This window comes from Mustela nivalis (genome assembly GCF_964662115.1).
Source record: "Mustela nivalis genome assembly, chromosome: 20".
Classification (NCBI taxonomy): Eukaryota; Metazoa; Chordata; class Mammalia; order Carnivora; family Mustelidae; genus Mustela; species Mustela nivalis.
The window spans coordinates 20,738,701-20,765,244 of NC_139039.1; the positions used below are offsets into that span (position 1 = coordinate 20,738,701).

Consider the following 26,544-nt stretch of genomic DNA (forward strand, 5'->3'; position numbering starts at 1 on the left):
TGTTTGTTAGTGGAAAGAGAGATGTGACTACATTTGTCCTAGGCAGAATGAAATGTATTTCTGTCATTTGTTTTAGTTCTGCTTTCCTAACCTTTTCTTAACTTCTTTCTAAAGTAGTAAGAGGGAAGTAACTAGATGAAATGATACTTTGTTTGGAGTAGAGTGCATATGCATATATCGGAGTATTTTACAAACCTATTATTTGTCAAATGGTTAATTCCATGGGTCAAAGTCTATTGCAGACATCTGTATCTGAAGTCTTATCTCTCAAGCAATGCACAACAGCCTAAGACTGGAATATAGGGTCTCACAGTTAAAAGTTATCTTACATCTATAAAACAGCAGTTTGCTATAACTTGTCTTATGTATGAGAGAAATCTTATGGTCTTTATTTGAAGGATGAGGAAAACTGAGGCTCAGAGAAGATTAAAAGACTTGCCTGAGGTTATAGTTTTAAAGTGCCATGGTCCAAATCACATCTTCTCACTCAAAGTCCAGATCACTTTCCAATACACCACAGTGAAATACAACAATATGGAAAAAATAGTCCTTAAGATTCAATTTCCATTTGCAAAATATTATTACAAGATTTAGCACTGTATTCCTTATCTAGATAAGATAGGGGCCAGACAATGGTGCCTTTAGAGCATTCCAGCTCTTCTCCGAATCCTCTCTAAATCTTCGGTCCTTTATGTCATTCTTCAAAGCTGGAACTCAGCAGGAGAAAGACAATCCCAGTGAAATTCTTATCAGTGATATGTATTGTGGGTTGATCACCACATCATTTCAATATTATTTTTCTATTTGTATAACTCAAGATTATATTTAATATTTTCTCTACAGATGAAAGATCTACATGTAAGATACAGAAATGAATGTGAGATTGCTATACTGTATATCCTGGGATTTTTTTTTTGTCTTGCTGTACTTGTCTACTACCATACTTTCCTCAAATTTCATATAAATGTCTTTCATTTCTGTTATTCTATACTTTCCATTACTGAATGTCCATTTCTCAAAATAGCTAAGGACATCAGGAATTAAAAGTAATTTTTTAAAAGACAATAGAAGATAGTTTCTATGCCCATTATAAGCTTAATAAAATATATTTTTATTATTTGATGCCAGCCAGCTAAGAATCAATCTGAATTTGCAATAAGTATCTTTATAGCTCAGGTTTCTGGAATAATTATCTTTCCACACAGCACACATCTCTTTAGGCGTGTGGAATAACCTAACAACTCCAAAAGGTGTCATTTGATGTGAATTCCATCTTCTGGAGTTGTACAATGTGGCAAACCAGTACTCTTCTTGTCACTGTTTCTAGCTTAATGGCTCCTGTTGCATTTAGATAATACATAAAAAATGTTTTTGAGTTAAATAGTCAATTAATATGATGAGCACCTACTATGCGCACAGCACTTTGGAGATACACATATTTTCACAGACTCTTCTCTAAAATATCTCATAATATTACAGAATGAAAATGATTTTAATACATAAGACAGTAATATATGAATACTTAATGAAGAATGTAATGAAGTAAAGTGCTGAACAAAAACATAATGAAGTAAGATGCTAAAGTTGAAGGGCTTGTACAGGTTAAGAAGGAGGTGAAGTCAATATTGCGAACCCCATTACATTTTAGGCATTACAAAGTGATCAGATAATTTATCCCCACAGAAGAAGACAGGTGTTATACCAACTACAAAGGATGAAAGAAGCTCAACAAAGTTAAATATCTTGGCAAAAGAAAGAGAAATAACTTGAGACAAACCTAACAACTGAGCCTGTCTCCAACCCCATAAAAAACTAAAATATGATTTTCAAAGTGAAGAAGAATGAGACCCAGAACTTAAGTAACTAATTCCAAGCCCCAAAGTTAGCAGAGAGGATCTAAGATTCAAACTCAGATTTGTTTGACAGCAGAGCTAGAGCTATTAATTAAAAAATTATATATTGAACTCAGCTCTTACTGTAAATATTATTTTCCATTCTGCTACTCTATCTTGCTAAGACAATTAAAGAGTTTTATAAATAGGAAGATAAAGTGATTGAATTAATAGAGAATGTTTCATGGTTGTTTTGGTTTTTTTTTTACTAAAGTAAAGGCATGGGTCAGAAGTACTTTTACAGAAATTTTTTGAATTTTTGTAGGTCAAAGTGGAAAAAAATGGGATATTACCTGTAAGTAAAGACTATCAAGTATTGCTACTAGCTCTTTGCTTTTCTCTGAAAATGGGATGAGCCTACAGTTAATTTTTATTTAATACACAAAATGAACGCAGTGCTACCACTGAAATAAAATTTTTTTTGAATTATGGCTCAGATGGTAATTAGACCAAACTCTTAATAATCTTGATATTTCACTAGTAGTTTCAAGGGACTCAGGAGCCCAATTACGTTCATCAAAAGGTTCAGGGACAATCTGTTCTTTGCTAAACTGAATCATGCAAATATAAAAGTTACTTAATCTTCAGTGTAAAGAAAATCCTACTTAGTAAATGAAACATAAATGAGTTTAAAATATTTATATCTATCTGAATTAATGACAGTAAGCATCTAACATTTATTGAGTAATTAATACTACGTGTTATTTACCACATACTTGGCAATGTGTTAAGTAATTTACATTCACTCTCACGTAATCCTTACGATAGTCAAATGAAGTATGTATTTTTTTTTCATTTAGTAATGAGAAAACCAGTATTTAGAAGAATTAAATAACTTGTCCAAGGTCGCAGAGTAACTGATCAAGGTTTTTTTGCTTTGTTTTTTGTTTTTGTTGTTGTTTTAAGATCAGGAATTTAAATGCAGCAAGTTTGCTTACTGAAACCTAACAGAGGATCTGGGAGAATTCAGTGATGGCATGAAACCTATTGATACTGTAGGAAAAGCACCCTTAAGACTGAAATGTAGGAGAGATTTAAGGAAATAGGATAAACCCTTCAAGCAGACATTTGTTTCTTTCAACAGTTATGAAGATCAACAAAAATAATAGTGTGAAGTGCTGAGAAAATATAATGAAGAACATAAATGTTTAAGGTTTTGTGAGGCTTAAGATTAAAAAGAAAAATAAAATGCATAAAGGTCACTACACAGAAGAAATTGAAGGTTGTAGATTAAACAGAATTCAAAATTATGAGGAATAAAAAATTAGCACTATGCCCAGGAGTACCTTTAAACCCCTCAGTAGTATTTCTTGATACAAAAGTTAGAATTCACAGAAATTTAAAAGGAAGAAATCAAAGGCCACAGAGGGCTTAAGGCATTATACCCAAGAAAGTACTTTAGTATTGGAGTTTGAAGTCCCTGGTGACAGGTGATTTTTAAATTAGTGTGTGATATTGTGTTCAAATGTGCATCTTCACTATGGGATAGCTCAATGGTTTTATCCAAAGTATGGGTATTATCTAAAGTAGGCAGAAGTGGGAAGTTTTTTTCAGTCTGTTTAAAGGAAAAAGTGTGTTTGTCCTTGCAGTTCATCTCGAAGTCTAGGATATGGTCTTGGACGAGAAACTATTCTTTGTCTTTTGCAAGCCTACTTCAGTGTATGTCTGCTGCAAATGATTGCATTAACTTAGCTCCTGGTCCCTGGGGTTAATAGTAGGGCTTGACTCTCGGTGAAGACGGATAACCACAAATGTCTTGTCAGAGGTACTTAGGACAGCACATGCCTTCTGGAATGTTTTGCATGTTTTCCCTTTCCTAGAATGATGGTGTCCTGTATATCATTCTCTTATTCCTTACAAAGTGCTTTATTTGAGATGAGCAAGGCTGATATTTTCTTTTTTAGGCAGGTACTCTAATGCTTTTGCCACAGAAACACACTTCTGGGAGTGCAAACTGTTTGAAAATGTGGTGCTATGTTACGCTCATAACTGACCTGGCATTCTCAAGCAGAATAATTCCGTGGGAAGAGAGAGCTCTTTCTTTAACATCTCACATTTCCACTTCTCAGAATTATTTCTCTCTCCCATTCTTTGATTTATTACTTCTTTCATTCTTGCTTGTGCTATCATCTTTGCTTTTTCTCCAGTGAACCAGTTGTATAGATGTATATTTTCCCCCTACGCTGTTAGGTTTTTAGGATTTAGCTCAGGAGATATCCAAATCTCTGGCATGTAATCTCTGCAGACCTTTTAGCAACACTTGGTTTTCATGTTTATCATCTATTTATTAACACATTCAAGATAACTGATGAAAATATCTGAGAAAAAAATTAAAGATAATTCAAAAGGCAAATGATGCAGTGCAGCAATAATAATCATAAAAAAAAGCAGGATCTCACAACTAAGGTAACTTGAGCGTAAATCCATGTGCTAGACTAATTAAGGTAGAAAACTTGTCAAATGTAAAATTGGCATTTTGGAGGGTACATACTGATATTCTATACTATATTTTTTTAGTTCTGAGAGATGCATATATGTAAATGTCCTATATAAACCTGAGGAAGCCAAAGAATTTGAATGTGAGTGATAGGATGGACAGACAAAACAAGAGAAAAAGAAATTTGATGAATTCCAGAAAGCTAAAACCCACTGTATTATATGTACATATATAATACATATGTGATAAGTATCTCTAAAATGAAGTTCTACTGTCTATAAGGCCGTGTGCCTCATAGGTCCTCTGCAAAGTCTGAGCCGAACGCATGGCAGGTGCTCAAAGACTTGTTTAACGGAGTTAAAAATCACTTGGCAAATGAGTTAGCTACTTGATATTAGCCTTTAAATATCCATTAACCAATGAAGTCATTTATTAGTTAAAAATAAAAACATTCATATTAGTGTAATGATATTACCTATAAGGATAGCCGTGGTATTTGGAACGAAATATTGAAAGTAGAAAACTGAAGAAGAAGACCACCAGGCCTAATCCCACTAGGCAAATTACTAGAAAGAGACAGAAAATGCCATTAATGTTTAGACACATGGAACCAAAATGCATATGTTTTTTAAATGCATTCAATTAATAACAGTATACTTACATTTTAATAGTTCATGGCACATACAGGCACAACAAACCAGATAATCCAAAATACAATGTATTCATTATTTTCCACATTCTTCTCAATGAAAATGTACTATTTGGGGTATGAAAACAACAAAAGTGACTGATCTAAGTCTTCTGGTGCTTTTCTTCTCTTACAGAGTTCCTATAAGTACTAAAATGCCTCAGGGATCAAAACAAAACAAAATATGTGATAAACCACAAACAAGATTATCAGCCCCTGCCTTATAAAGCATTGGCTATATTAGCATAGACATTTGCATTGTTAGAATACTAAACGGAATTTTATTCTTTTCAGATGCCATGCAATATTTATTAAGAAATGTCATTTTAGATTATTGGCTAGATTATTGCTTCGGGTAAAAGTCCGTTACTTAGAAATAGTCATCCTAGTATACAAAAAGCTGGAATAAAACCTTCAGGAGTGAAGTAGTAGAGATTCTGGAGAGCCCAAAGTGGGGGGGAAATCCCCCCACAGAGTAGATACTTTTGTCAAAGTGCTATTATTTCTTTAACAAATGAAGAAACTTTTAACAAATGGCATATTAGAGCAGAATGTGCTGTGGTCTAGGTTTTCAGTATCCTTGTATCCCAGGCAAGTTAACAAGAGTGAAAATAGTTTTTGTCTTCTTTTCCTTTTTGTTATGGTTAGGAAGATTTTACTCTAAAGTCAAAGAGTAATAAATATTTGTAATACAAAACAATGGAAATATGTATGCAAACATATAGAGTATTTAAGCAAGATTTATTACTATTAGTAAAATACATGCTTGTAAAATTAAAATGCTTAAAAATCTGAGCCAATTAAATGCAGGTCTGTTTGGAATAAAGAAAAACATGAATTTAAAGAAATTGAAATGGACAAATCTATGCCATAAATAAGTAGAAAATAGAGTTAATTCTTAAGAAAAATCTAAGCATTTAAGAATAAAACACTTGCACGATACTTGTATCCTTTCATTAGTTTCAGAGAATTCTTATAACAATACTGAAAATATCTGAAATAATTAGAGAAAAGAAATGAAACACACTAAGGCACAGAACACAAGGAAGAGTTAGCAGTTCAATATACTTCCATAATGATGAAAGACATAAAAAAAAAAATCCTCCTAGCAGGTCTGAGACCAGGTTTAATTAAAATCCTGGAAATCAAGGAGTGGATAAGTTATGACACTGTCAAAAAATGGTCTAGAAATCTGTCAGTTTTCTTTCAACTGTGTAGGATTATCAATTCTTTCAGTTTTGAGTATAAATTGCTGAAAGTCCTAAGAGCTTAACAACATTCAACTGTAGCCTCTGTGACATTCCATTTCAGACAAAGTTCATGCAGTTGAACTTCAAATTAATATTGGCAGAAAGTAAAGTAAAAAAGTAGGTTGCTGAATATCCCCAAATTGAAGAACACCTTTTTAAAACACTTCTTACAGCAATCTTACTAAACCTAGAACTGATTACCTCATGCTTTATTTTACACCTTACCACATCTGGTATTTTTATCAAATGCTCATTCTTTTCTTTCTTGTTTTAAATTTTCAGAAGCTTTTAGTTGCTTTGCCACTTTGGTTGTGCTCAATGGAAAATGAAGCTCAAAGTACATGATCAAGTAAAACAATATATTTACTTGATTCTGTGCAGTGGAACAAAACAGTGCTACTCAAGTCCTTGTTTATAGGGAAGGGAGCAGTGGAACTGAGTGAGTAGTAGTGAGGAGTTAGTAATTACTGAATGAACCACTGCAGCCCATATAAGGTAACATACTTGTAAGAAAATGCTATGATACAGAATCTTTCTGATCTGAGAAATAATAATCACAGTAGTTGTATTATATATCAAAAAGGAGTAACTGTAAAATTTATTTCCCGTGTCTCCTTTCTCTCATACTACACATGAATAAATAATTTGACAATGCTGAGTGCTGGAGTGATATGTAGGGAAATATCTACCAAGAGGGAAGCTGGAAGTAGTGATTTTGTAAACTCAATATAACAGATGTTATAAGATAAAAAATTTGTGTATTTATTACTATTACTTAGATTAATAAGATAGGATATATAATAAATAATCACATAAGAAATGTCTTCATTAACATTGTCAATTCCAAGAACATTAGATTGTTTGTTCAAAAGATTTATCATAAAATGATATTCTGCACAATGCTTAACTAAAAGTAATACATTAGATTCTTTTGTAGTTTCTTTACAATGGTGTATAGATACCATCATGGAAAAACAAAGGAGAGACTAAACTGTATACTATATTCAAAATATTTTAACACTTAAGACAACTATTTAGAAATCATTATGATTTATTTACATACATGTCACCATAGCTAATACCTCCAAGAAGAAAATAAGTCTGGATTTTTATTTTATTTTATTTTTTAAAGATTTTTTTTATTTGACAGAGTTCAGAAGTAGGCACAGAGGCAGGCAGAGAAAGGGAGAGCAGGCTCCCCACTGAGCTGAGAGCCTGATGCGGGGCTTGATTCCAGGACCCTGTGATCATGACCTGAGCCAAAGGCAGAGGCTTAACCCACTGAGCCACCCAGGTGCCCCTGGATTTTTTCTTTAAACTTCTTAATAAATTGTCTTTCTCAGTTACCTGTGCTGCTCACACATAAATTCTAAGCTTAAAAAGTTTCCAGAAATGCTAAGCATACTGGGAAAAATTTTAATTATGGGTTTAATTATAGAATTACATAGGAACTTGATAATTAAAAAAAAATGTTTGTGGCAGGAAATTGAAGGCCCTGTCTTTGTTCCTAACCTATGCTCCTAAGGGTAGATTCTTCTCCCATGTTCTTCCCTTGCCTTGTCAAAATATAATACTTTATACAAATGAATTTTTTTTTCTACAACCCCCCCTGAAAGGAATAGTTCCATCAAAGGATAAACGTAGATAACTTGCTTAGAAACACAATGCTTAGACAACAAAAGGTGCCTGGGTGGTTCAGTCCCTTAAACATCTACCTTTGGCTCAGGTCATGATCCTGGAGTCCCAGGATGGAATCCCACATTGGTCTTCTCCCCCAACCAGGGGTGGGGAGTTTGCTGCTCCTTCTGACCCTTCCTGCTCTGCTGCTTTTTCTCTCTCAAATAAAATACTAAAAAGAAATCTTAAATCTTTCTAAAAGAAATTTAAAATCTTAAAAAATAATGCTGGAAATCTGTGGACTTGTAAATCTTGGAATACCACTGGAAAAGGCGTAGAGCCTGGAAAAGGCGTAGAGCCTGGAAAAGGCACGATCAAAAGGTAACTTTTTAAATATTGATTAAAAGAAATTTGGAAGTAATTGGAAGCTATTCTATTTCAGTGTTTTGTACACTGAAAACTGTGAGTCCTTGAATGTATACCTGATTGTTGTAGAATAAGGAACACAGCATTTGCCAATAAAATCTCTGAAGACTCTGACCACAGAATTGTGTGTCTCCCTGTAGTGTGGATGTTACTATGGAGAATACAGCTTCAGTAGAAACGGGTCAGAGCAGCCCTGACAAGGGCTGACAGCTTGCCTTTATGTGCAATTCCACCGAAAATAACCCAATCCCATTTTGGAAGAAATATATTTTAAGTATTTGTACACCCACATCCAACAACTAGAAAAAAGTAAAACAAACTCCAACCTTTCTCACATCAGAAAATTTCTTGAGAAATTTATTAAGGACTTTTATATATTTCCCATTTTACTTATATGAATCTTAAGATTAAACAAAACTACAAAAATAGCAACACACACTTACTCCGTCTTTTTCCAACATCTCCCTTGGATGTTGCTGCTTCATTTAGAAGAACCATCCCCATGGTGATAGCAGCATCTATAGTAGTTGTCAAGGAAACAGCAGAAATACATGCAAATAAAATCTATTAACTTTTCTGGATCTGAACACCATGTGTTCTGTTCCAGAATGGGAACGTTACAACTGCACACAGGACAAGATATGATTTAACTCTCTCCACCTAACACAAAATGACCATTCTTTGTGTGTTTGACTAAATAAGTAACCTGAAACAGAGATTTTGAGGGTCTAACTCTAAATGTTAAGTTCCAGGACTCATTTTCTTAGCACTTAGGAATTAAATGGATTTCCAAAATCAGTTACACCATTTCACATTACTGATGGAAGCTATGTACTAGTTATAGTCACAGGGACAAATTTCATCGGCAATCAGAGAAAATCAAAATATATTTACTATGATTTTTTCCCCAGGACTTGTGTGTATAGCTTTCCTTTTCTTGGCTTCTATTTCATGTGTTGTTTCATAGATTAACCTTGTTTAAAGAGATATTTATTAAGGTCCAGTAGTGTGTCATGTGGAAGTTTTTGTTACAAATTACAAGTCTTACAAAAGCAACAAACACATTGTGATAAAATGCTCTCACAAATTTAGCAGGATCTTAAATTTAGTTAAATTGGCATTTTAAGAATAAATAAAAAAATTCTGTAATGTCTGCTTGCAGCAGGATGAATCTATTCATACCACACTGAAAGATGCCAGAGATTAGAAAATGATAGATTTCACTTTTTTTTTTTAAGATTTTATTTATTTGACAGAGAGAGAGAGAGATCACAAGCAGAGAGGCAAGCAGAGAGAGAGGAGGAAGCAGTCTCCCTGCTGAGCAGAGAACCTGATGTGGGGCTTCATCCTAGGACCCTGGGATCATGACCTGAGCCAAAGGCAGAGGCTTAAGCCACTGAGCCACCCAGGCGCCCCAAGATTTCACTTTTTTAAGAACATTCTTGGTCATGTTATTAAAACAGGTTTGACAAAGACTAATGTTAAGATTTAAGAACTCATCAATTCTGTAAATAGATTTATTATGTATTCTGCCCAAATGACTAACGGGTTGAAAAATAAGAGAAAACTAAAGAAATTCTAGGCCAGAAATTCCTTAATTTGTTCAACTATATTATGGTCTCCTTGTATTTATTTCTACTATGTATGTACAACCAGCATCAGTAAGTCTGCTATACAGGATACATCTAAGTGTCTTCTCCAAACATTGAAAGCTCAATGAATATTATTTGGCTATGTCTGTAAAATTAAGTGGAGTAGGTCAGGAAAAATTCTGCAAAATATTTCCACTATATTTTCATAAACATCATATCAAAGTATTGATTAATAATTATAAAATAATTGAGTCTGTCATGACTGTATTATCCAACTTCTAAAAACAATAAATACCTAACTGGAGAAGTTCTAACTTCTTATATGAAGTTCTAACTTCTCCAGTTAGGTATTTATGCTTATAATAACCTCTCTCTATATAAGAGTGGTTTTCAATCTATTCTATTTAGCAATCCTTAATGGAATTCTTACTGGAGAGAACCAACCAATCAACCAACCTTGATTTGAAGCCTACCGCATACAAGAGAAAAGCCACTATCAGCACTGTGTAACACCAGCCCTCCCACTTCCCATTCTCAAACCAAGCCCAAAACATAGATCTTATACTACCACTGAACTTTTAGGGAACCATGATACATAGTTAGAACCATTGAAATTTTGGTAATTATTTGAGTTCCTTGAGTTTCAGTCATGTCGTGATAGCCTGAAAAGGGTAAGGTAAGACAACGAGTATTTCATTTTGTGGTTGGTAGTCTGTGGACTGAAAGGATTCATTCTTAACATGTTTTAGACAATCCACTGATAAAAATTCCCTTGAGCCTAGAGTCCTAGGACTATGCTAATTATAAAGTTATGGGGAAACAAATTAAAATCTCCTAGCACTCAAACTGCTCATACGTAGGGAATTTCTATTGATTAGCTTAATAAAGAGTTAAATTAGGTTTCCTTTTCATTCTTCTCTGGTTACATCTGGCCAAAATTTAGTAATAACAAAGTTAAAACCCATCAAATCAATAAATAGTACTTCATAATAGTTTATTGGGAGTGCAAGAACAATTTTTAAACTAGGGTTCCCCAAATTCAAGGACTAATATAATCCTCAGGGACATGAAGTCACTGAATGGCTTATAAAGTAAAAATGAAGAAGTTATTGACCTTTATAGTGATTGGTTATTATAGTGGGGGTTTCCAGATAGCAAGGGATTGGTTACTAATGATTATCTCTCATGCCATTTTTAGGAAGAAGACAAGTTTCTTTTATAATTATCAGAGGCATTTGTAAGAACTGTCGCAAGTTAATTTCACATATTTTTGAAGAGGGCTAAATTTAGTTGTGTTTATGTGGCTTAAATGATTTTGTCTCCTAAGGGAATTCTTAAGTCTGAGTTCTACTTTTTAATTCACCTTAACATTCTTTATTACATTCAGGTACAAATTTGAATCTACATAGTTAAATATACACATTTGATCTGAAAATACACACAGGATGTCAGATCATTTTAACTCTAACAAAATACTTTTTGCAAATATTCAAAACATAAATGACATTTAAAATGATTTTATGTAGATATTATAAGTAAAATAAGTATCACTACAAATGCTTCTGAAATTCCACTAATAAAATCATGGGCAAATGTGACTATTTCTATTTCTGGGGAATAAGTTTTACAAAATTAAATGATTAAAAATTTTAATAAAAGTATAGCCATATAAAAAAATATAATCAGGATAAAATTTTACACATAAACACTCATTTGCACATATATATGTGTGTTATAAACATACCTATACACAGATAAAATCTCAAGAAAAAGTATTCTTTATTTGGCAAAAGAATATTGGATATTAACTGTGGTTACACAAGTAAAACCAATCCCCATTAAAAGTTCTTCATACCATTTTTTAGTACTTTTCCTCTGCAAAAAGTTAAGCTACAATGTGAAAACTACATGAGTAGTATGCTTCTTGTTGGAATTGTTTTTGAATAATAAGCAAATTCAATTTGTAGGATTTTCTTAAGCATATACCACATTTTATTGCTTTATATTACTGATGCGCAATTGTTGCCAAATGTTTGTTATTATAAATATCCCCACAGGATTATCTGTTTACATGTGCAGTATTTTCCATAAGATCTACACTTACAGGTAGATCTGTATGTATGTATATATTCAATCTAATAGCCAACATTTATTTACCTAAACTATGTGCAGGCAACTGAGCTAAGCACTGTGCATGGATTTCTCTCATTAAGCCTTCTAATGGTGCTGTGAGGTGGGTGCTGTTTTAGTTCTTACTTACAAACTGGGATAATGAAAATTAGAGACTAATAACTGGCACAAGGTGTTAAGTAGTGCGAGAACCAGAATTCAGACCAAGGCTGTCTGAGCCAATGCCCATTTGCTCTTAACTACAATGCAATAGAAGTCTTCTCTCCTTTTTTCTTTTTATGTATTAAAACCTTAATATGTTTGACATAAGACATTGTGTAAGTTTAAGAGGTACAACATATTAATTTGATATATATTTTAATTCAATTGCCATTGTAGTGATAATCATCACCTATATCATACTACATAATTACCCTTTAGAAATAATTAAGGTCTAAACTAAGCAAATTTGATTACAGTACAACACTGTTGCCTATATTTATTTCACTGTGCATTAATTCTCTAGGGTTTATTTACTACCCATTATTAACTTTATACTCTTCACTGTCTGAGCACCTTCCTCCCTCTTGTGGTAACCACCATTTTACTGTTTTGACAAGTTTGGCTTTTTACAATTCCACGTATAGCATACAGTAGTTGCCTTTCTTTGATCTCACTTAGCATAATGCGCTCAAATTCCATCCCTGTTGTTGCAAACAGCAAGACATCCTACTTTTTCGTAGCTGAACAATTTTTGTGTATCAACTTTTTTTAACCATTTATCAATAGACACTTAGGCTACATCCATATCTGGCTATTCTAAATAATGTACAGTAAACCCAGGGGTTCACGTATCTATCTAAAGTAGTGGTTTTGGACACATACTCAGAAGTGCAACTGATGAATTGTATGGTGGTTTTATTTTTACTTTTTTGAGGAAACTCCATATTGTTTTTTCATAGTGGCCACACCAATTTACATTCCCATCAACAGAGCACAAGGATTCTCTTTTCTCTACAGCCTTGCCAATATTTATTTATCTTTTTGATAACAGGCTTAAATTATAACAGAGTGAGGTGGTATCTCCTGGTGATGCTGATTTGCATTTCCCTGATGACTGGTGATACTGAGCATCTTTTAATGTATCTGTTGGCATTTGCACATCTTCTTTGGAAAAAGGGCTGTTTAGTTCCTCTGCCTATTTTTTAATCAGGTTGCTTTTTGTAATTGAGTTGTAGGAGTTCTTAATATATTTGGATATTAAACCCTTATTTGATATGTGGGGTTTGCAAAAGCTTTCTTGCATTCTGTAGGCTGCCTTTCCATGTTGTTTCTTTGGCTTTGCAGAGCCTTTAAATTTGGTGTAGTCCCTTTTATTTTTTTTCTTGTGTTGTGTTTTTGGTGACATATCCAAAAAAATCATTGCCATCAAGACTGCTGTCAATGAGCTTCTTTCTTTTGTTTTCTCCTATGAGTTTTATAGTACCAGATCTTATGTTTTATGTTTAATTCATTTTGGTTTACTTTTGTGGGTGGCACAAGATAGGGGTCCAGTTTCATTGTTCTGCATGTGCAAAAGAGACATGTGTTGAAGAGACAGTCTTTTTCTGAATGTTCTTGGGTTCCTTGTCAAATATTAATAGATTGTATATGCCAAAGTTTAATTTTGGGCTCTCTATTCTATTCCCTTGGTCTCTGGGTCTGTTTTTGTGTCAGTACAACACTGCTTTTATTACTACAGCTTCGAAGAATTGTTTGAAATCTGGAAGTGTCGTATCTCTCATTTTGTTCTTTTACCTCAGGACTGCTTTAGCTATTTGGGGCCTTTTATGGTTCAAAACAAATTTTAGAATTGTTTCTCCTATTTCTTTTTCTTTCCCTTTTTTTTTCTTTTGTAAAGATATTATTTATTTGATACAGAGAGAGAAAGCACAAGCAGAGGGAGCAATAGCAGGAGAGAGAAAAGCAGGCTTTCCATGTAGCAGGGAGCCCGATGTGGGGCTTGATCCCAGGACCCTGGGATGGTGACCTGAGCTGAAGGCAAGCGCTTAACCAACTGAGCCACCCAGGTACCCCTCTTCTATTTCTGTAAAGAATGCCTTTACAAAAAAAAAAAAGAAAGAAAGAAAAGAAAAAAAAAGAATGCCTTTACATTTTGACGAGGATTACATTGAGTCTGTAGATGGCTTTGGGAAGTATAGACGTTTTAATAATATTCTTCGGATCCATAAACACAGAATGCATTTCCATTTGTTTGTGTTTTGATTTCTTTCAGCAAAGTCTTGTAGTTCTGTTGTACAGATTTTTCATTTCCTTGGTTAAATTTATTCTTAAGATTTTTTAAAATTTTGATGTTCTTGTAAATTAGATGGTTTTATTTCTTTTTTAGATGTTTCATCATTAGTGTAAAGAAATGCAGCTCTTTTCTGCAACTTGATTTTGTATATTCCAACTTTACTGAAATTGTTGATTAGTTGCCAACAATTTTTGGCTCAGAGTTTGGGATTCTCTTTATTGGTACGGATATATATATGTGTATATACATACATATATATGCTCCTATCATCTGCAGGTAGCAACAATATTACTTCTTCCTTTCCAGTTTAGATGCCTTCTGTATCTGTGTCTTGATTGCTCTATCTAGGACTTCCACTATAGTACTGAATGAGGGTGGTGAGAATAGGCATCTTTGTCTTGTTGCGGATCTTAGAGGAAAAGCTCTTATTTATTTATTTATTTATTTCCCATTGAATTTCAGTGTTAACGAGGCACCTGGGCAGTCAGTCAGTTAACCATCTGCCTTCAGCTCACCTCATGATCGCAGAGTCCGGAGACTGAGCCCCGCATCCAGCTCCCTGCTCAGCAGGAGTCTGACTCCATCTGCCTCTCCCTCCCCCTTCTTCTGCTTCCTTTCTCTCTCAAATAAATAAACAAATAAAATCTTTAAAGAAAGATGCAGTGTTAGCTTTGGGTTTGTTTTATATGGCTTTCATCATGCCAAGGTATGTTCTGATGTTCTGACTATATACCTAATCCTTGAAGGTAGGTATAATCCCATTAAGGATTTTTATCAGGAAAGGATGTTGTATTTTGTCAGATCTTTTTCTGCATCTGTTGAAATGAACACATGATTTTTTAATCTTTCGTTTTATTGATGTTATGTCTTACATTTATTGATTTGCATGTTGAACCATCCTCGAATTCTAGATTAAACCCCATTTCGTTATGGTGTATAATTCTTCTTAAGTGTTCCTGAATTTGGTTTACTGATAGTTTGTTGACAAATTTTTATATTTGTAGTCACCAGGGGTATTAGTCTATAGTTTTCTTCTGTTGTGCTGTCCTTATTTAGTATTAGTATCAGTGTAATGCTGGCCTCATAGAATCTGCAGTGTTCTCTACTACTCAGTTTTGTTTTTTGTTTTTGTTTGTTTGTTTGTGTTTTTTTTTTTTTTTTTTTTTTTTTTTGTGGAATTGAGAAGAATTAGTGTTAATTCGTATTTAAGTGTTAGCTACAGTTCTCCAGTGAAGCCATTTAGTTCTGGGGTTTTCTGTGTTGGGAGGTTTTTGATTACAGATGGGATATTTTTATTAATATTTGATCTGTTCATATTTTCTATTTCTTCCTGATTTGGTGTTGGCAACTTTTGTTCCCAGGAATGTATCCATTTCTTCTAAATTATCTAATTTTTTGGCATATAATTATTCATATAAGTCTATTATGATCCTACATATTTCTGAAGTATCCATTCTAATAACTCCACTTTCATTTCTGATTTTGAGTCTTTTTTTCTTGGTTTAGCTAAATGTTTGTCAATTTTGTTTCTTTTTGAAGAATCCACTCTTAGTTTTATTGGTCCATTCTATTGATTTTCTGGTCTTTATTTCATTTTTTTCTACTTTGTACTTATTTCCTTTCTTCTGTTAACTTTGGGCTTAATTTGTTCTTTCTTTAGTTTTTTGAGGTGTAAAGTTGTTTACTTGAGATTATAGTTTATTAATATATGCATTTATTGCTATAAACTTACCTCCCAAAACTGCTTTGGCTTTATCCCATTAGTTTGGTATATTGTATTTTCTATTTTCATTTGTTTGAAGATGTTTTTAAATTTCCTTTTTGATTTCTTTTTGACCTATTGGTTGTTCAGAGATATGTTGTTTAGTTTTCACATTTGTAGATTTCCTAGATTGCCTCTTACTGATTTATAATTTTATACCATTGTGGTCCAGAAAAAATAGTTGGTATGATTACAGTCTTCTTAAATTTGCTAATATGTGTTGTGGGTCTTAGCAAATCATTTATCCTTGGGAATGCTCCATGTGCACTTGACAAGAGAATTTGTTTTATGCTGTTGGATGGAATGTCCTATGTCCATTTGTTCTAAAGTTTGGTCCAATTCTAACATTTTCCTGTTGATGATCTATCTGGATAGGTCTATACATTGCTGACATTAGGTTACTGAAATTGCCTACTCTTACTGCATTGTGTTCAATTTCTCTATTCAGCTCTGTTAGTATTGCTGAATATATTTTGCTGCTCTGGTATGTTGGGTGCATATATATTTACTATTATTATATCTTCTTGATGTATTCACCCCTTTAACATTATATAATGACCTACTTTATCTCTTGCTAACATTTTTGGCTGAAGTCTATTTTGCCCAATCTATGTATGGGTAGTTCCACTTTCTTTTGTTTTACACTTGCTTAAAATTTCCCTTTCCATTTCTTTATATTGAGCCCACGTGTGTGTTTAGAGCTGAAGTGTCTCTGACAGGCAACATATATTTGGGTCTTGCTTTTTAAAAAATCTGTTGGCTTCTAGTCTGTGCCTTCTGATTGGAGATTTCAATCCATTTACATTTAGCACGAATAGTGATATCCTAGGACTTACTACCACCATCTTTTGTCTTCTGGATTTTCAGTGTTTCTTTTTTTCAATGTTTCTTTTTCCCTCTGTTTCTTTGTAAATTTGTGGTTTTCCATAGAAATTTGCTCAGTTTCCCCCCCTATGTCCTCCCCCATTTTTTGTTTCTTATATCTGGATTTTTAACTTGTGGTTATCATGAGGCTTAGACAGAATACCTCAGATAAGTTGCTATCAGCAGGAAAAAAAAAACTTCTTGATTCATGTATTAAAGTTCTGCCCTTCACTCCTTAGCTTTTTATTTTTGATGTCACAGAACAGCTTTTTTTATGCTGTGAATTCATTAACAAACTGCAGTAGCTGTAATTATTTTTAAAGTCCTTTCCTTTAACCTTTATATTAAGTGGTTAATATACTTTTCTAATATAAAGTTACAGTTTTCTATTTCTTTCACCTTTATCAGACATTTGTGGACTTTCCTTTTTTCTGTGTTTCTAATTAGCATCTTTTTATTTCAACTTGAAAAACTTCTTTCAGCATCATTTATCAGACAGATCTGGTGGTATGGAGCTTCTTCAGCCTTTCTCTCTCGTATTTGAAGGATAATTTTATGATATAAAGTATACTTGACTGGTAACTTTACTTTTTCAATACGTTGAGTATGTCATTCTACTCTCTCCTGGCCTATAGTGTTTCTACTGAGAAATGCATTGAGAGCTTAAATGGGGGTTCCTTTCTAGTTTATTTTCCCTTTTCCCCTGGCTGCCTTTAAGATTATTTCTTTATAAATGATTTTTAACAGTTTCTTGGAGATCTTTTTGCATTGAGATAATAAGGCACCTCCTTAACTTAGTAGACTTACATGTCTAGTTTCTTTCCCATGTTTAGGAAGTTCTCAGCTATTACTACTCTAAATAAACTCTACCTCTTTCTCTCTCCTCCTTCTGGTATACAATTATTCTGATATTTGCTTATCTGATAGAGTAATAATCTTTAGGGTTTTTTAACTTTTTAAAAATAATAGTTACCTCTTAATCCAACTGAGTCATTTCTAAATTCCTATCCCCCAACTTGCTTATTCTTTCTTCCATCTGATGTGCTCTGTTTTCTATGCTTTCTAATCTATACTTTATCTCATTTATTAAGTTTCTCAGCTCCGGAATTTCTTTCTTTCTTTTTTTAAAAAATTAAATCTCTTTGTAAAGAACTCCTTCTGTTCATTAATTTTATTCCTGAGCACACTGAATTGCCTGTTTTCTTGTAACTAATTAAATTTCTTCATTCTAATGAAGAAAATTTGAATTCTTTATCAGTTAGATTACAATATTCCATGCCTTGATTTGGTTGCTTGAGAATTATCCTTTTTGTGATACCATATTACTGTGACTTTTCAGTATCTAATGAAATGTGCCCCTACTGTCCCATTTGAAGTAGCGCATGCCTTTCTTGTTCACTTCTTTATAGTTCAACAGGCTGGCAATTAGAAACCTTTTGTTTTCCAGAAGGTGGTGCTATATCACAAGTTTTGGGCTTTCTTACTGAGCTGGCTTTCTTTGCTACCCTTGGGAACAGGCTTGTAAAAAGGACTATGTTCAGAAGAAAAAAAAAAAAAAGGCTAGGGGCAAAGTCTGAGTAGGTATGGACTTAACACCTGGGGCTATGGGAATGCCCTTGGGCCAGTAAGAGAATCCTCCAGTGGGGAAATCCCAGAGGTCTTTGGGCTGACCTTTGGCTGAAATCCTGGAGCCTACTCCAGGAAAATGCTTTTCTTGTAAGACCCTTTGATGTTCTTGTCTGCCTCTCTCCATTTACTCTTCCTTTCCCCAGTCATAAGGTCCCTCCTCAGGAGCTGGGTGTTGCTGGTCTCCACAGCCTGCACTGCCAGTCCATCTGTCCTTCACCATTTTCCTTTTCCACCTCTTCTGCCAGAGAAGTAGTTGCTGTTGCTTACCACCCTCCAAATCTAGTAGGGACAGAAGGCTAACTTGGGTTTGTTTTCCTTTTTTTCTCTGCCCCCAAACTTGTCTGTTCTTGTCTGACTGTTTGCCAGTTTCTCCCATCAGGCTGGTTGGATCCCCAAAATACTCTCTCTCCGGTCAGTGTACCAGCTTTTCACTCTCCACATTACCTTTTCTGATGGCAGTAAGTGGGTACGGGACAGACTCACAGACTCCTTTGGATCCAGCCCTCTCTGAAATCTTCTTCACCCACTATAGGGAGTACAGAGGAGTATCCTGGTGGATTGAGTTGAGGTACTTTTGTTTGGTTACAAATGTCCAATTTTGTAAATAAAAAAGACAAACTCATACTGTCATGATGCTGAACTCATTCTCTTCTTTAAATTGCTTTGTTATGCATAGTGGTCATTTTAATGTGGCAAATTATTTTTCCCTATGAATTTTCTGGTTGTTTCTTGCTTATGAAATTCCTTTAAATCTTAAAAACATTCTCGTTCTTAGTATCTTTAAGTCAGGTAATGTCACTCTTCTGTTCAGAGCAATTTAAAAGCTTTCCATGTCACTCTGAATAAACAAGATTTCAAAGTGGCCTCTAGGCCCTACCTGATATGTATCCTGATCCACAGCCTATACGTGTCTGCTCTTGTTTGCTCTTATTCTTGTCCTACTAGCTATTTTTCCAACAAGACCGAAATCTCTTTGCCCAGGCATCTTTGTACTTGATATTCCCCTGCTTAATGCTCTTCTCCCAAATACCCACAAAATTCACTTCCCTTTTAGTTTCTGCTCAAATGGCATCTTATCAGAAAAGCCTCCTCTAACCTCTCTCATTCCTTTTTCCTGTTTTTTTTCTCCATAACATTGTTTTTGAAAGAAAATTCACATTCAATTAAAAAAAAAAATTACTTACTTTTTCCTGCCGCTACAATGTTAGACCTCCCAAAAGGCAGGAAATTTTTGTTTGTCCTCTTACTCATTGCCCTACAACTCTTTGACAGATACCCTCTTTTTCAGTTTCCAAATAAGGAAAATGAAGCAGAGAGGTCTGAATAACTTATGCAAAGCCACAAACTAGTGACAGTTGCCAATCAAAAAACCATAAAAGAAATCAGGTAGGATGATAGCACAAGGTTAGATGAAAATGATGAGAGAAGAGCAAAGTAACAAAAGAGCAGGAAATGCAGAGAATCAAGATAATAAGTTAACAGCAACTCTCTTGAGGTCATAAGGTTGGCGATTTTTGCTTTTTTTACTTACCGCATCCTACTGAACAGTAATTTGCAGAATTTTTCTGTACAGGCCTAGCAAGTACAGTTGACCTTGAAAACCACAGGTCTAAACTGCTGGGGTCCACTTGTATGCAAATTTTTTTGTTACTCTAGTACAGTATTATAAATATACTTTCTTTTTATGATTTTCTTAGTATTTTCTTTACTTGAGCTTTATTTGTAAGAAACAGTATATAATACATATAATATTTAAAAATACGTATGATTATATGCTATCAGTAAGACTTCCAGTTAACAGCATGCTCTTAATTTTTGAGGAGAAAAAAATAATTATGTGGATTTCTAAATGTGTGTATGTGGGGGGGGGTGTCAGCAACCCTCTCACACTGTTCAAGGTTCAACTATAAATTTATAAATACAACTATATGAACTCTCTGTAAGCTGTATGATGTATAGCTACTACTTAACACTGCTGTTGTAGTGCAAAGTAATCAAGACAATACAGAAATGAATAGGTGTGCCTATGTTCCAATAAATCTTTATTTATTAAAATAGTAGACGGACTGGATTTGGAACTCACTGGTACTAGTTGTCAACTGTGTTACACAGAATCCAAGGTAGTGTAAAAGGCAATATAAACTGTTCTATCTGAGAGGAAGTTAGTTTCATTTACTTGAAAATAAATGTGAGAACTTAGTAAATACAGTGCATACAACCCCAAAATAGGATTTAAAAGCAAAAGAATAAGTAGTTATTTGGTTGTGTATAAGCGCAAGGTAAAATTTTCTATACGAAAGCAGTAGGGTCGAGAAACAAGTGTTATCTTTAGAATATTTCCTGCAAACTTGAGTTTTCTAGGCTTTACCAAAAAATAAGCTGCAAACCTACTTTAAACTTGATTGTAATTAAGATTATGAACTAAAATGGCTTAAAAGAGCTAACTTTCCCTTTTCCCTCTCTTTATTTAAAGATACCTTTTTAATTTAAGGCTTTTGAGTGTTGAGAATTATTATTTAACTTAAGTGAAATATCATATCATTTTGCATATCAATGACAAAGTTTTGGTTTAAAAAGGGCCTACATAAGACTTAACCATTTGGAAAAAAAAAATCTGTAACATAATTTTTAGGTGAAATATTAACTTTTAGAAAGAGGTAAAAGCTAGACGATGGTCTGTCAGACTTGATGGGAAAGGCTTTCTTCACTGAGTAGAGGGTTGAATGACTCAGCACTAATCTGAGAGTTTCAGTGCTTAACTCTGGATTAAACAGTTGATTTTCTGCCATTAAACTGTGAGTGTAGCCATTTTGGCTGTGTCTTACTGAAGAGTCCCAAGCGATGGATGAACTACGTTTTGGGGACTTTTTCTGTTGTTCTGAGTTTCCTGATGCCTATGCCTACACACACACATCCTAGTCTACTTCATGAATTACTTTCACTTTGTATTGAGTAATGTCATAGCAATGCACACCTGAGTTTCTCTGCTAAATCTGTCAATCAACTTTCACTGCTTAAAAAGTCAAAATATTGACAGAATTCCACATAAAACAAAAACTGCTATTTGTATAAATTATACGCAGCACCCAGAGGCACTGAGCATCCTACTAAATAGGTAACAAATACATTTGTACTATATTATGATCTATACTCAGTTGTACATGATGTTAGGTTTACTGTTGCTCCTAGGAAGAAAATGAGGACTGAAATTTAAAGATGAGTGAGAGCAGATGTCGAAAAAAATGTTAGCATATTCAGAAGACTTACAGAGCTCTAAATCTAAAATTAACTTCAATTTGCATCCATCATTTTTTTAATGTAGTATGTTTTTCCTTGGATATAACATACTAAAACATTTGCTTTCTATCATAGATTGAAAACAAATGCAAAGTGAAATAATATTCATTCATAATAAGTGGAAAACAAATGTATTTCTCATAGGAAAAGTGTATGTGTGTGTGTGTGTGTATATAAATTATTATTGCTAGTGTACCCTTTGTCTTTTATATCAGCATTTTTACTTTGAAAAGATGTTTATTTTATGTCATCATCTTGAGACCCTAGAACTTGAAGGACGTAGAGAACTAAGGGATAGATCAGAGTTTTAAAAAGGTAAAAGTCAGTCCTAGAACTCATGTATACTGTATCTGCTAGCACAAATAGACCACATCTTGGTGAATTCACTTAAGGTTCAAATTTCTTAGCAATTTCCTCATTCAATTTTCATTATGCATCCAAAGTAACCTTTCATCAATCTGCTCTTAAGCATTTGTGAATATTCTCTCTCATTTTGTGTTTTTGTACCTGCTCGACCTCCTCCTACTCCTACTAGAATATTCTCATTCTTTCTCTGTCTGGGAAACTCCTTTTTCCACTGTACTAAAACCAGCTGAAAAGTCAGTGCAAGTTCTCTAGGCAGTGAGTTGCTCTTCCTTTTGAGTTTCCAAGCACTCATTATAACATTTGTCACACTAAATTACAATTTTGTTTCTATCAGTCTACCTTCTTGTAAACAGCAAATATTTTACATTTGCATCAGGTATTGAAATACAACTGAATGAAAAATAAGTAACAATGTATTTTTACTAGGAAAAATAAAAGGATTATATAAGTTATTCTTAGTTCACATATTCCATATTAAATTTCTTACTCCTTTTTATATAGTTTTCTCTCATGAACTACTTAGGATTGCTTTTTGTTTTTTTCTTAAAGAAGGTACTGAGAAAATAAAACACTAATGGGGAGAAAAATCTTATTTTTAGTAAATATGAATCTATAACCTATGACATCAAATGATTCCATCTGTTCTTAGTTTTTTTCCAGCAAAATTTTGCATACAGCAATTGCATCTAATGATTTGGCTTACTAAATCAGAAGGAGAAAAACAAAAAGCAGGCATATTCTCTCTAGATAAACAAGAAGTGACCATCTGGAATTTACGGGTTTTTTCCTCCTTTCCTTCCTTCCTTCCTTCCTTTTTATAAAAAAGAAAACATACACATGCAAATTACAAAAAAAAATACATGGTAAGTTTAAAAAAATATCGGTAGTCAGCCAAGTGAAAGTAAAAGCAGGAATTATTATTTTGGCTACTTTTTAAAATTTCCCCAGTAGTTTTGATGAGCCCACCATTTTAAAAGACATTTTCTCAGTTACCTTACAAAAAACAAACCAGGAGAAGAAAGGAGTAAGTAACTATTGGTAGCATAAAGAGAATAAGCAGTTTTAAATCTGTTACATATTACTGTTAAAAATCTACATGGAAGCCTTCATATTGCTTGTGCAATTTCTTTGCATCCTAAATCTCAGCTTGCTGTCAGTGAGCCATGAAATGAAACCCTGGAAAATTCCTGCCATACAATGATGGTCTCAACATGGTTTTTGCTAGGTACTCCTGATGTGTTTCATAGACTAGCTGCTTTGAAGAAAGTACACAGCTAAAATGCTGTTTAATGGATTGAAATAGGATAGAAAATGAAAGCCTACAATATATAAATAAGAGCTAAAATGTCACCTGTAATAGTTGGTTTCCTACCAATGTGCTTCAACACAAATGTATTTTGCTTCATAAATACATGTATAATGTAGAGATAAGTAAAGAGTAAAGATGGTCTTCCTTTATTTTCCGATAAGGAGAAAGAGATGTTCCAATACATAGATCTGGATTCCATTTTCTCACCCAAGGCACCTCTGATGTACATAAAGTATGAATTTCTTATTGTATGAAAGTTAGAAAAGAGAAACCTGCCACTTACTGATCAAGACCACAAAACTCGAGAATGTTAATTAAAATACTGTTATTTCTGATTTTAATCTAGGAGACAAACTACGGCAAAAACATAAATCCAGTAGCTTCTTATTAAAGCACACAGGTAATTAAATACATGCAAGCAAGAAATGGGCTAAAGATACACAATTATGCATACAAGTATGTGTAAAGGGTGGAAGAAATATGAATTCAGAACTCATGGGAAAGTAAAAGGGGGAAAAAGAAACCCCAAAACCCCAAAATAGCCCCAAAGTGCTATGTGGTTACTTTGCTAATCCTGGTTTTATAAATGAGGAAATTTGTGAGCTTCTTGAGAATTGCAAGTGCTTTAAGCACTCCTACCCTTCTCCTCCACTATAATTAATCGAAGACTCAGTATATACTAACACCTGACACACTGTCCAGAACATATTATGCAAATAAAGTAGATTGCTTAAAAAGCTGAAGGTAGAAAATACATACTTGCTGGTGAATTAAAAAAATACAAAAACCTTAATGATATTAAAGTTGTTTCCTTCTCGATTAAAAACAAAAACTTCAAGATGGAATGACTGACATTTATTCATAAAATCCTGTGTCATAGATCATAATAACATATATAAAACTTAACTGATAGACCATAACAAAGAAAAGGGAATTTTAATCCTAGTTCTTCCTTCAACTTAAAAAAAGTCAATTAAATTTTGTAGGTTTTAGTTTTCCTACCTATGAAATGAGGTTTGGACCTAAATGAGTTCTAAGATCCCTTAAAGGTTTAAATAGCTCTGATTATATAAAATACTAAAAATTTGTTCTGGATTACTTCAGTTGAATATCAATCTTGGTAACCAGGAAAGTAATCAAATTTTATAAACAATTCTATAGGCATACTTTAAATCCTGATGATGACTCAGTATATTCAACATTATAAATATGACCTTCAAATATTTCTCAAGACACACAAACATTAGTGTTCCCCCAAGAGTAACTTTATTTCATTCTAAGAGTATTCAGAGTTTGGTTTTAATTAGACACTTTAAACTTAACCTCTTTCCTGTTCTATTCTGTCTTCTTTGCCCTTCTACCACCAAACCGTAAATTGTACTCCATTATCTGATTTATAACATTTAGTCTGCTATGGTCCAAAAAGACATGTCTAACCATCTTAAATCTCCCTTTTCTGACTTACCATACTATTTAAGGTAATCAGTAGTAAGACAGTATTTTAAAATTCTGTTTTTTATATTTTAGGACACATTTTTCTCCGTTAGGACCCTTTAAAGTAAAGCCACACAAACTCCACAAAAAGATGTTAGTCAAAGATAAACAAAGCAGAGCAAAAGCTATACTTTGCAATTCAACAGTCAGTGAAAAAAAAAGAGAAAATTATAGGTTATTAATGACTCAGGATAAAAGCATAATTAAATAGTAAATAATTGGCATAGGAACTGGAAAGTAAACATAGTAAAGTTTAAAATTTCACGTCTTTAAAATCTTGATAATTACTGCTATGAAAAAAAGCCAGTTTGATAGCATGCAACTTCTGTCCTTTTCAATCCATCAGTATTTTAAAGGATACTTAGTACCAGAATAATGTGTGACTCGGCCACGAACTGAGCTTGGCTGCTTCCGTGAATGTAGCTCTATAAAACAAGACAAAGAAACAAAAATTACAATCTAAAGAAAAACAGATCTTTTTGTAAGTTTTTTTTCTTTCCTCCCTTCCTTTCTCTCTCTCTCTCTCTTTTTTTTTTGTATATTTAATTTTATACTATGAAGGGAAATAATAGAAAAATCTAAATTCCTGTTTCTAATTCTTTTGAATAAAATAATTAACTAGAAATAACAGATGAATATGTTCGTTGAAATTACTGTAATTTGTAGAAAGCAACTTAATATCAAAAGTAAATTTAATGTAATTTGTTAAAAGGTTTACTACAAACACAAGCATATAATTTAATGATTACTCCACAGTTACTGAAGATATAAGATACAAATTAGAGCAGCTAAGTTTATCTTTAAGGAAAAAATTACTATCAAATATTAAATTGCTTTTTTCCCCATTATTAGAGTTTTAAAATAAGATAGCTTTATACATGTATTCATTCCATTAGAGCATTTAAATTGGCCTTAAAAAAAATAAAACTGTTACGACACTGAGAAATGTACAGTTTTCCATACCATAGTAAGTACTAATAATAATTGATGCCTATCAGTTACAGAAAATATGAGACAAATCTCCATCTAGGATATTTTACTGCTTAAAAAGCTGACTCACATTATTTCTGCTGTTAACCTCTTATGAAAATTAACTGCTATGCAGTTGTTATAAATACACATCATTTTCTAGGTTTTCTGATTATAAAAAGTTTGGAAGAAAAAATAACATCTATAATATAAACCAATGTCTTCAATTTTAACACCACATTTGAAGCATAATTATCATTTGAGAGGACCCTTTTGTTTTTATTTTGGACAATAAATATGGATGAAAGCATACCTAAAGCATGTTCTTATAAAGAGTAACTACAGATTTAAAAATTACTCGTTCTTGGCCTTAATCTTGGACATGTCACCAAATTTCTCAGAAACTCAATATCCCTTCGTCTATGAAAATCAGGAACAGAATTAGATGATTTCTATGATCTTTGTGAAGTATATCAAGTCTTCTGTTTTGTCATAAATTGCATCTTGGTATTTTCATTAAAGGCTGTTTTTTCTACTCTGACCTAAC

The 26,544-nt window shown here is 33.3% G+C and overlaps 1 protein-coding gene and 1 long non-coding RNA gene across 4 annotated transcripts in view; one reads left to right on the plus strand and one right to left on the minus strand.

Moving 5' to 3' along the window:
• The window catches only part of LOC309855382, a 276,759-nt gene that overhangs the window by 167,763 nt on the left and 82,452 nt on the right, over positions 1–26,544 (plus strand). The window lies entirely within an intron of this gene.
• Positions 1–26,544, minus strand: part of TUSC3 (tumor suppressor candidate 3) — a 158,587-nt gene that overhangs the window by 5,428 nt on the left and 126,615 nt on the right. The window contains exons 6-9 of one of the 3 annotated variants that reach the window (XR_014306765.1): positions 25,390–25,453; positions 8,754–8,828; positions 4,805–4,895; positions 440–707 (exon numbers count right to left, since the gene is read on the minus strand). Coding sequence is in view for 2 of the 3 variants with exons in the window: in XM_082715629.1 (XP_082571755.1) it covers positions 484–502; positions 4,805–4,895; positions 8,754–8,828; positions 25,390–25,453 (249 nt within the window). In the remaining variant the exon portion in view is untranslated. The remainder of the gene's footprint in view (positions 1–439; positions 708–4,804; positions 4,896–8,753; positions 8,829–25,389; positions 25,454–26,544) is intronic. The other 2 variants (XM_082715629.1, XM_082715630.1) reach the window with 2 other exon arrangements.